The following is a 12,313-nucleotide window of genomic DNA, read 5'->3' as shown; positions in this document are numbered from 1 at the left end:
ATTTCAGTGCCTCTGGCTAGTAAGGCTGAAGAGCTCATTTTAAACAACAAGTCCCATGAATGTAGAACGACTTACTTTGGAAGAACAAGCTGTACATTTGTCAAATGCCAGGCTGACAGGAAGGACATTATCAAATCGAGACAGAAATCCTCGTATCTAAAAACAAACACAACAACGCACATCAGGCCCAGGATGACACTCTTGGTACAGATTAACAAAAATGAAGTTCAATGTGGATATTTTCCCTCGTACTATATAATCAGTTTGAGGAAGAACTATATGAGATCTTTTATTCCATTAAGAACTGGTCTACAAGCTTTGCACATATTTGAGACCTAAACACAAATTGACTCCAAAATATAAAAAGAAAGCTGTAAAATCTGAAGTATTGTTTTCATAAATGTCTTCAAATACATAACCAGTCAACTAGTTTATTACTGACAATTCTCATGTATGTTACAGTGAATACAGGACAAGTGTGCATTTTTAGGATGTGGTATTGGGTGCGGCCTCACTAGGTAAGAAGGGCTGGGGACTACAGAAGGCAGAAATGGTCCTAAATATAGATCCAGTTACTTGCCTGAGTTGGAACAGACAGGGATAAGATGGAGCGCATTACCAAGTTTATGGGGAAACAGCGCCACCTTGAGCACCTCAGTTATAATTTCTGAATTACAACTCATTTCCATTTACGGGGTATCAGTTATAACCAGGTTTCGCAAACTGACTTAAGTAATTCAGACACTACACTTCCAGAACTACACTGACACCAAAAGGGGACTTTAAACTGTTACATATATCATTTAAACATTATTACTCAAAATATGCACGGTGAAATCTCTAAAGTCTCCATAGGACTCAACATTTATAATAAGCCAAACACCACCAATCTTCTCTTGAGTTAATTTATTTGATCTTGACAACTACCCCACTGATGAAACTCCGGCTGGGAAGGGTGAAGCATCTTGGCTCAGGTCAACAAAAAGTGACAACGCTAAGATCCAGAAGCAGGCCCCTGATGCCAAACCTGGCCAGGCCCTGGCCTGGGCTCCCTCTCTCCTTCCTTTCCCTTCCCTCCCTCTCAGGACAGCAAAGCTTTTGTATTCAATGTGAGGGCTCACCACACATTTAACAGCCTCACTTGAATACAGCAAAAGAACCAACCCCCACCCCTGCTCTCCCCCGAAGTCCTTGTTGCCTTTAGCCACCCTACCAGCACTCCCCCAAAACCAAGGAAAACCTGGCGGACTCTTTAAAGAGACAGGCTTCCTTCTGAGCGTGGGCAACTCCACCTTTAAGCCCACACTGCAACTAGTCTAGTTACATTTGCATACTTATTGCTGGAAGATCTAACCTTAAAGGAAACGCCTATAGCAATCTTTTAAATGTCGTTATCTATATGTTATGAGATTTCAATGTAATCCAAAGACAAAAGAGTGTTTGGTAGAAATGACAAGCTAGATAGCTGGGATAACTTAGCTGGCCTCACGGTGAACCTTTGAAAATGTGACAATCTTTAGTTCTCTGTATCTTAGGAAAGTGGTGACCATTTCCTAATACAGTGCTTGAGGCACAAGCAGGGTCCTAAGTTTGCTCTCCAGGTCACCAAATCAAGAGAAGGCAAACCAGCAGAAAAGACTATAACAGCAGGTCACAAATGGATATGTTGAGATCCTCATGAGATCTGGAAGTTACAGTCCCAAAGAATTCTCATAATGACTCTCCTTCTATCTCAATGGCTTTAATATTAAATTTACCTAGAAAAATATTTATCATATGTAGTATATTTTCCATTAACATGTTCACTGATATGGCCTACAGGTTAATGTCTCCATATAGGCTTCATGAAAAGGTCTCCTGATTCTCTTTTCTCTCACACAGGTAATAAACTTTCCTTGTGTTGTGCAAAGAAATACTGGTATTTTTCTCTGCTAAACTGTTCCACAATTGGAGGTGCGGAGTTAAAGGCGAAGGGAAGGGAGAGAGTAGACCCAGTTAGGAGCAGAAAGGAAGGGAGAAAAGGGAGAGGAAGGAAGGAAGGAAAGAGAAAATATAAACCAAAAACGCAGGTGGTGAGCAACAGAAAGGAGCTGAAGTGAATGGGGTGGCCAAGCAGGGGCACCCACACCATTGTTTAGCACCCCAGACAGCTCTTTACCAGGAAACTGACTCATTTTCCCAGGAAATGAAGTAGAATAACATCTGTGTGTGAGGCCTTTCAAATTCCCCAAGTTGGTATCAGAAGGCTCAGAACTCCACCAAACTAATTCCAGTTTTAGGAAATTTAAAAGAGGAAGGGCTGTTCTCACACCAACTGCGACAGACTCCTAACAGGCACCTCCACAGGTGAGCTCTCTCCCTCCCACTGGATTCAACACTCTGCTATGGATTAATTTTCCTAAGACACAGCTCTGAGGTGTGTCACTTTTTATCAGCTTCCTAGAGATGACCAAAAAAGCAGAGAATTCCTCATGCTGGCACTCAAGGTCCCCCCTGATCTGGGCCCATTTTGCCTTTCTGATCTTTTCACAGGCTTCATACAACTACTAAGCTCAAGTACAACGTCCCTCCCAAAGACATTCCTGCGTTGCTGACCTTGTCTCATGCCGAATTCTGCGACTCAGAGCTCTTCCTTTGGGAAGCAGCTATATAACCAAATCTACATCTTCCATAATAGTCACTCAAGCTCAAACACACCTCTTTCATAAATACTCAATCCACCCACCACTTGACTTAGAGATAACGCCTTCATTATGTGAAATCCTTCTTTTTGGTATTTATCACCAAAATAACTTATGTAATAGTTATTTCTTTAAAAAATAACAGGTTTACTGAGATAAAATTCATGTACCATAAACTTTAGAGTATACAATTCAGTGGCTTTTAGTATATTCATGGAATTTTGTAAACATCACCAATACCTAATTTCAGAATATCTTCATCACCCCCAAAAGAAACTCAGAACCCTTAAAAATTAGTCCCCATTCTCCACTTTTCCCAAACACTGGCAACTACTAATCTACTTTCTACTTCTATTGATTTGCCTAATTTGCCTATTCACTACAAATGGAATCATACGTGACTGGCTTCACGTACTATATTGTATCATGTGTATTTCATTCCTTTTTATTGCTAAATACTATTCAATTACATGGATATACCATATTTTGTTTATTCACAAGTTGAATAACTTTTGGGTATATACATAGAGCGGCATTAATGGATCTCATGGTAACTATATGTTTAACATTTTGAGGACCAAAGTGACTGCACCACATTACTTTCCTGCCAGCAACATACGAGGGTTCCAATTTCTCCACCTTCTTGTCTCTTTCAGGCAGCCATCCTAATGAATGTGAAGTGGTAGCTCACTGTGGTTTTGATCTGCATTTCTCTAATAACTAATAGTGTTGAGCATTTTTTCATGTGCTTCTTGACCATTCATATTATCTTTCTTCATAGAAATGTAGATTCAAATTCTTGGCCAAATTTTAAATTGGGTTTTCTTTAATTGTTGAATGTTAAGAGTTCTTTATATATTCTGGATATGAGTTTCTTTCAGATATGATTTTGCAAATATTTTCTCCCATTCTATGGGGTGTCTTTTCACTTTCTTGATGGGCGTCCTTTGAAGCACAGAACTTTACTTTCTTGATGTCCTATTTATTTTTCCTTTGGTTGCTTGGCCTTTTGGTATCATAGATAACAAACCAATTCTCACCCAAGGTTAAGAAGAGTTAGTATGTTTTCTTATTTAATAGTTTTAGCTCTTACATTTAGGTCTGCAATCCATTTTGAGGTGTTTTTTTTTATATGGTGTGACATTAAGGGTGCAAATTCACTGTTTTGTATGTGGAAATCCAGTTGTTCCAAATCTTTCTTGAAAAGGCCCTTCTCCCCCCGTTTAATTGGCAAGAAATGATCATAAATGTCAGGGTTCATTTCTGGACTCTCAATTCTATTCTGTTGATCTATATGTCTACCTTTATGACAGTACTACACTGTCTTGATTATAGTAGCTTTGTAGTAAGTTTGGAAACTGGGAAGTATGAGTCTTCCAACTTTGTTTTCTTTTTCAAGATTATTTTAACTATTCTGGGTCCTTTGCCTTGCCAAATGAGTTTTAGAATCAGCCTGTGTAATATAATTACTTAAAAAATTATTTTTTAATCTCTCTTGCTTTTAGAGGGCAAGATATAGGTTTAACTATTTGCATCTGTCCATAGCACAGTGATTTGCTCATAACAAACACTAATTATTAATTATGAAATGAGTGGATGAGAAAAACACAAACATCCCAAAGCCAACCAAATTATTCACACCTGAAGTATTCAGAGGAAACACATCCCAAATAAACCACAAGAAAAACTCCATCTTACCACCATTCACATCTTTCAGGCAATATGAAGCCCCTCCCCATCAACAACTCTTTAAATCCCCTGTATTACAAATGCACTGAGCTTCCACAATATGCTCTGTATTCCCTAAAATCTTACAAGAAATGCATAAAATTTAAAGAGCAGAAGTTGCTACTTAAATTTTTAGCACCTTCCTTAGACATGCATAGAAATCCCAGAGCAAATCTAAAATCCAGGCACCTGATGCAAAATCCTAATAAATATAGTCTACCTATATTCACAATCGAAGAAGTTATAAGGATTTGTCCCTTGCTTGGGTGGAGAAAAATTCACCATCACCCTCCTACTTAGAAGTGTGCAAAGTATATGAAACAATATGCTCATTTGGTGTTTTTCGAAGCCTGCCTGATCAGAAGAATCCCCTGGAACCTGACTGAAAAGATCTGAAGGCAGGCCAGAGCATCTGCGTGTTTAACAAGAGCCCAGGTGATTCAGAGCCTTTGGAAGAAGATGCTTTCAGTTACCAAGCTCATTTACCCGTTCCCGTGGTTTAATCTATACACTCAGCATCACCTGTTGGATGTCAGAAAGCAGATGGAAGCAGTTAGCAAGCCTCTCCCTCCTTTCCACAGTTTTTATGCATAGCACCACCACACCCAGCTAATTTAGCCACATCTAAATTAACATCTAAATGACAAGATTTTATAAAGTGATTTCTCCATCCACTCTAAGGCCTCTTGAAACGGCTCAAGGTACAGTCTTCCAACTTTGGGGACTACACACAGCTTCCTCTAAACCCTTATTTGATTATAATATTTGCTGTCAATCTTTCCTTACAGGAGGTACAGCTATATTTAAAAAATTTAATTTGACCTATTATAAAAATAATAAGCATGACAGAAAACAAAAGAGCAAACAAAAAAATAACCCGTACTCCCATAGCATATTTACTCCTGTTTTCCTATTTTTTAAAATATATTTAAATACTTAACTTCCTTTTAAACAGCCTCCCGAATACTATTGGCTTCTCAATCTCTCCCCTCCCTAGAGGGGGAAAAACTGCCAATTCCACAAACACACACACATGCGCCTCTACTAGAGGGGCCAAACTTTGCCTGCCTCGCTGCATATTTTCTAAATTACATTGATGAAGTTTTTTTTTCCTCTTAATGCTGAAAAGAATAAAGAAGATATTAAAATGGCCTGTATGAAAATCCAATCAGTGGTTGGCTGAGGGTGGGGATATTACCATAGAAAAGGCACAAAGTCAGTTTTGGGGATGGACGGAAAAGCTCTGGACCTCGTTTGCCTTGGTAGTGGTCATATGCAAGTGTACACACTCGTCTAAACTCATTAAAAATGCACGTTTAAACGGGTACATTTGACTGTACATAAGTTATGCCTGAAAAAAGGTGACTAAAAAAAGTTCATAACCTCATTAACATTTTCCAAACAACACAGAAAGGTACAAAATGAAAGCATAAAGTCCCTATTGCCCCCAATCCCTCTGCCTCAAAAAAACAAAAAACAAAAAAAAAAATAGCCCCTCCAGCATCAGTTTCCAATGTAGCCTTCCAGGAAAAGAAAAAGTGTTTTACGAATAGACCAGCTCTACAACATGCGTCTCTTTGCTACCCCCCTGAATATTTATTTATTATTACATATTTTTTGGCAGTACGCGGGCCTCTCACCGCTGTGGCCTCTCCCGTTGCGGAGCACAGCCTCCGGGTGCGCAGGCTCAGCGGCCATGGCTCACGGGCCCAGCCGCTTCAAGGCATGTGGGATCTTCCCAAACCGGGGCATGAACCCGGTCCCCTGCATCGGCAGGCGGACTCTCAACCACTGCGCCACCAGGGAAGCCCCCCCCCCGAATATTTAAAAACCCCACCCGGGAAGCTGGGAGAAGGACAATTACCTGCGGTTTCCTGGCTCCCTTCCCTCTCTTCACCCCCAGGCCCCACAAAGGGCAGAAGGAGCTTGAGTTGAATCCCCGTCTTCAAATACCAGCGAGGCGCATGGTTGTACTTGCGCTTGGCTAGTAAGGTCTCACGCCCCCTCACCCGGAAGGAGCAAAGATGAACGCAGAGATGACGCACAAAGCCTCAGAGCCAGGCCTATATAGGCTCCCGGCCTCCCTCCTCCCTCGGGGCGGTTCCCAGGCGGACAGTGGGCGGTCCCGGCCGGATTCATTAGGCGCACCTGTGCGCACTTAACTAGCGTCCAAAGGTTGGAAGGCAGGAACACCTGTTTGGGGGTGTGTCCTAGGGACTAGGAGTCCAGTGCCCTTTTGGAAAGAACCAGGGCCGGTGGGAGCACAAAACTCAAAAGCCATGATCAACGAGCAGGATTTGGTCCATGTTAACTTGACGAGTCATGTGCTTTGTCCCATAGGATGCCATCAAGAAACCATCTTTATAGAATGAAGTCGTTGTTCTCAAACACCTAACGTCCCTGGAGGCTGTCATTCAGTGGATCTGGAACAGGGCTGGGAAATGTGTATTCTAGAACGGCTCCCGAGGGGATTCTGATGCACCATCCCTGGATTAGGCTGTCTTCCACTTAAACGCTCAAGGACTCCAATTCTATGCCCACATCCTCTGTTATCTCCTCCGGTCTATTCTCTGTACAGCAGCCAAACCTGATCACGTCACAGCTCCGCTTATGACTTTTCAACGGCTCTCCGCTGCCCCTGGGGTTAAGATGGCCTGTGAGGTCCTGCCTCTCCTCCTCTTCCCCTGTGCTCTCCCAATTCTCCATGTTACAGGGACACTGGTGGCCTTTCAGATTCTCAGACTCACCCATCTTCTCCGCCTCTCCTTGCCTCCCCTGAAGTGCTAACCCCCCCTCCCTTCTCCCTCCACAGAAACAACTGCTCCCTCCTAACCTTGGAAGCCGTGCAGGAGGGCATGTCCTGACATCCTGTGGAAATGGTGGCCTAGGGGACTGAGCAGAGGACCAACATCTGCTACGTGCCATCCCTGTGTCTGGCTCTCTGGAGTGTTTTCACATACTCATCTAATGTTGCCCTCACTACCATCCTGTGACTTTCCCCTGTATTCTAGATAAAGAAATCGAGGCTCAGGGAAGTGGCTTGGCTCGCCCAGGATTCTACAACTACCAAGTGGTAAGCCAGGGGTCTGAGTTCTGTTCCTTCTCTCCAAAGTCTAGGGGGAAAGGCTGAAAATCAAGGAGAAGGTAAAAAGAATGGAAGAAAGAAAGAGAAAACCAGAGGAATTAAAAAACAAATAAACACCCCCTCAAAACCAAAAACTCAATATCAAGATGGCTGCCATCAGGGTCTGAGTGGATTAAATTATCTTCAGTCATTTATGCCCAGTCAGCTACAAAATAAATAGATCAGGAATAGAAAGGGGTCTCTTTCATTCTGGGCAGCCCCTAATGGTGTTTACACCTAAGCTGAGTGAAAGCGGCTTGAGCCCCAAGCCCACCTTGAGGTGGGAGATAGATGGGCTCCAGGTTAGACATTTACAATTGGCCTTCTGTTAACATTTCATGGGGCAGGAAAAAATGGGCTTCAGGCCGGACACTTACAACTAGCCTCCTGTTTGCATTTCCTGAGACAGGAGGTAGGTAGGCTTCAGGTTAGACATTTAAAATCAGCCTCTTGTTTGCTCTCCGAAATGGAAGCAATGACAGAGACAGGGTAAAAAGCCAAGCGTTGTCTCTTGTGGATGCCTTAAGATAAGTCATGGCAAAAACGAAGAGGGGCAAAACCTCGTTTGAGTAAAGGATCAAGGGATCTCCGCTTTGCCCCTCCTTGGGGCAAGGGAGACACTACACATGTGTAGAAAGGCTCCTTGGGGTTCAAAAGTCAGGGGACAACTCCATGCCATGGTGACTCTTGCTTCTCCCAGATGCCTTCACATCAGGGTCCATCTTGACTGTGGGGTGCCTGTGCACCTAAAGGGAGGGTCCTGAGACAAATTAGCCAGGAGGGGACAAAGCAAGATGATTGGCCAGAAGGGAGACAAAAACCTGGAAAACTGCCCCCTTATAAAGGATTTAAACTTCCTAAAGGCGCTACTCTCTCTCTGAGTTCTCCCGTGCATCTTTCGGCACGTACTTTGCTTTTCCAATAAACTTTCTACTTTTCTCTTTACTTTCTGCCTCCTTGCCTGAATTCTTTCTTGACAAGGCAGGCAAGAACTGTGGGTTTAGGCCCTAGCTGCTGGCCTCTGTGGTCTAGCAGTTAGGACTCCCGGTCCAGGGACTAAGAATATTGCTTCCAGCTACCGCTCACTGCTGCTTGCTGCAAGTTGCCGCTTACTGCTGCGTGTGTCCAAAATCAACCTCCCCTGGATGGGAAGTGAAGAGCCAATGCCCAGAAATAAACAGCCATTGTGAGAAGGCAGAGTTGCAGCCATAGCAGAAACCTGCTGCCTTGACTTCACACCGGTTTCCAGCAGGCCTGGCAGTATTTCTAGAGCTTGGAGTTTGCATAAATAAGAGCTAACTCCAAACTCCGCATTGCTCTTGGATGTTGCAGAGAGGCTTAACCAAATTCAACGCCAAAATAAAGTTTAGCAAATGCAAAACCTCAGGCGCACCACAGAGGTCTTTGTTTCAGACAACAGCTTCAGCTACCACCACTGACCCACCTCTCACTGTCAAACAGGGGCCACTAACGGGCAGAAGAAGCAAGCTGGAAATGAGCCAGCGCCATCCTTAGAAAAATAGTGCAGGATGGAACTAATCCTTCCAGCCCCTCCCTGAACACTCACGGCTTCCAGAGTTCTACGAGATTCCTTGTAACTTCCTTTTTAGGAGGCTAGATAGGCGCCCACTTTACCATTTTAATTAAAAGTGAAAGAGGAAGATAAAAACATTTACAAATGTCCCTTATGTGGCCAGAACTGTACTAATGTAATTTAATCTATAATGTAATTTGATCTGTACATGAATCCCAGTTGTTTAGTATATTATTATGCCCATTTTAGTAAGTTAAAATATGAAGTTCAGAAAGGATCAGTAACCTGCCCAAGGTCACAGTGACAAGTGGCAAGAACTGCCTTGAACCCTTTTGTCAAATGGATGAAAATGAAATTAAGAGGCAAAGCTGGGATTCTAATCGGATCTGTATGATCACAGAGTCTTCTGGTTCCCTCCCACACGGGCCTCCCAAACAGAACAGCCCCATCGGGTGAGCAAAACTCGTGGGGCACAAGTGATGTCCTTCACCTGATAAGATTATGCCCAAGTCCTCTTGGGCCAAGAGATGCTACCTGAGACGCTCTGGAACTCTGGCACTGTGTGTAATTTATCCCCCACTTTGTGAGCCAGGAGTGGGGAATGCCCCTCTCTTCTTCTAGGGCCTTGCAGGCAGGGAAGCCCAGACCTTGTCGGATCTTGTACCCAAATCCCTCCTGAATTCAGGGGCCTCCCCATTGGAATGAGACTTCACCACATCTGAGTGGCTGGTACATCCACCACCTTAGAAACTCCAAAGGCAAGTGGAACCAAACGCTTGTGCTGCGTGCCGGTCACCGAACTTCTCTGAACCTAATGGCGCTTTGGCACGGCGTCAGCGTTTGGGGATCATCTGCTGCAGGGATGACTGGAGGGAGGGGGAAGGGAGGACGAACAGGTCACAAACCACAGTAGCTGAAACAGCTGAAACAGTAGGTGGAACAGCAGACATTTGGGCTATCTGTTCTTCCTGCCCTTTCCACTGCCATCAATTCGAGGGGTACAGAGTCAGAGGGGGAAGGAGACTCCTTCTCGGGCTACGTCTCAGGAAATACGCTCTTAGGGCTTATCTTCTTAACCTCCTTCCTCAGCAGTCAATCCATCCACACCCCCAGAGGCACACTGAGGTCAGCATTTCAGAGCACAGTAACGAGACCTTATTGAAAGCGAATGGCCTGAGGATTTGTGGGGCACAGCCTGTGCAGACAGGCCGAGGCTTGGCTAGAGACCACAGCTCTAGCTCAGCTTTCGTCTCACTGGGAGATTTCCCAGGCTGGTCCCTGCCCAGGTCCTGTCCTAGTTTGGGCTTTGTTCTACTCTTCTGAAAGTAATGAAAACAAAGAACTTGAAAGCCCAAGAGAACTATGGGGTTGGCAAGTCCAAACCCCTAGGAGGGGTGTACCCATCCAGGGTCTTCATTCAGTAGTACTTGAGGACCAAGAGTCCATTTGCCCAGAGACAAAAAATGTGAACTGCCTGGTCCATGGTGGGATCAAAGCAGGCTGCTATATTCATGACCGTGGTTTTCAGACAGCTACTGAACTGCCACGAGGCTTTTCGTTCTCTGAGGGACATGCAGTCAAATGAGCAGCAGCTACATCGGCTGTTAATTTCTGTCGCATTTCTGTCTCGGTAGCCTGCACACCAACTTCCTGGAGACATCAGGAGTGGCCTCTACATTCGATAACTCCTGCACTGTGCCTCCCACCAAAGAACCAGAAAAAGGGGTCTGGCCTCACAGAACAGTCACCACCCCAGGAGCGAGGAAAAGACAACCCCACCACCTTTTTTTTTTTTAAATAAAAGATCCCACTTGCTGGGAAGCAGAGGGAATAACAGTATGCGCTAATATCTACAGTGCAAAAGTTCTCTCTACCAAAGAAGCCAGACTCCAAAGACCAAGTATTATATTATTTCATTTACAGAAAGTTCAAAATTAAACAAAAGTCTCCCAAGGTGTTCGGAGCCAAGAGCTGCGTGTCTCTGTGGGAAGGAGGCAGTGATAATTGAGGAAGCATGGGGGGATGTCAGGGTACTTGATAACACTTCATTTTGATCTGTGTGCTGGGTACATGAGTGGTGTTCATTTTGTGAGAATCCAAGTTGTATACTTAATGATTTGTGTGATTGTGTATATTTTATATATAGATAAAAATGACAGATTAAAAAACCATTCCCTTTATAGGCAGAAAGTGGTTTATACTCATTGCTGCCTGCTTACAGAATCCCATCCACACACAGTGGGCCAGAGACTTTTTAAAAAGAACAAACCCATAAGCCTATTTTCTCACCTTCAAATGGTTTTTTCACGGTTTTCAAATGCAATAAGAGGTTGTTTCAGGCTGAATATCACTGAATTTCAGGGACTAATCAAGCCTTTTTCTGCACTTGGCCAATCTCTGGATAAGCCAAATTCTGCCTGTGGTCCCACGGAGAGATGGACTAAGTAATCCTCAGGCCCCCCAGGTCTGACACGGGGGAGAGCTGAGACGCAGAGGGCATGGGTGAAGTTAAGCAACTTTCCCCGGATTACACAGTGAGTTGCTGGTGGGGGACCTTGTGATTCTCCGTCCAAGGACTATCACTTTTCTACTACATCTCATTCCACAGGGGCCAATTAATAAACCCTCTCCTTTGGGGAATGGAGAAAAAATGAGCCCAGGGAACGTCACTGGCTATTCTCTGTACACAAAGCACACAAAGGGGTTTACCGAGTTCCTCTCCAACAGGAAGTCATTTGTCTCAGAGATCCAGGAAAAGGAGGGGGTAAGTGCTGAGTCTGCACTGCAACACAGCCCAGTGTTTTTGTGGAAACGGTGGTCCCCTAATCAAAACACAGTTGCATAAATGGACTCACTCCACTTCAAAAAGAAAAAAAAAAAATAAGAAATTTAAAGCCTTATAAAATAGGGACCACACAACCCTGACTAATTTTAAAGCTCTTTCTCCACTGTCTTTTTTAGAAAGTAGCTAAAAATAAAGGCTTGAAACTTGAAATAATGTAAGCAAGTACTGACACACACACGCACACACACACACACTCACGCACTGGGCTTTTCCCATATATGGCTGCATTATTCTTCAGACTTTGAAAAGGCCAAATGAAGAGATGGCCAACAACCAAAATAATCCTTCAGACATTTGAAAACGAGGAGAAAGAACTAGAAGAGTGGGTGAATGACAAACAATTGCAAGGCTCCATGGGGGTAAATAACACTGAGAGGGATTAGTTGCCATAGTACTTTAAA

General features: G+C 43.8%; 1 protein-coding gene across 1 annotated transcript in view; it reads right to left on the bottom strand.

Moving 5' to 3' along the window:
- ATG7 (autophagy related 7) overlaps positions 1-12,313 on the bottom strand; it is a 240,623-nt gene that overhangs the window by 157,777 nt on the left and 70,533 nt on the right. Inside the window, exon 17 of the mRNA XM_060109351.1 lies at positions 76-156. Within this exon, the coding sequence (XP_059965334.1) occupies positions 76-156 (81 nt within the window). The remainder of the gene's footprint in view (positions 1-75; positions 157-12,313) is intronic.

Source organism: Mesoplodon densirostris, chromosome 10 (assembly GCF_025265405.1).
Source record: "Mesoplodon densirostris isolate mMesDen1 chromosome 10, mMesDen1 primary haplotype, whole genome shotgun sequence".
Taxonomy (NCBI): domain Eukaryota; kingdom Metazoa; phylum Chordata; class Mammalia; order Artiodactyla; family Ziphiidae; genus Mesoplodon; species Mesoplodon densirostris.
This window is presented reverse-complemented; position numbering and strand designations above follow the sequence as displayed.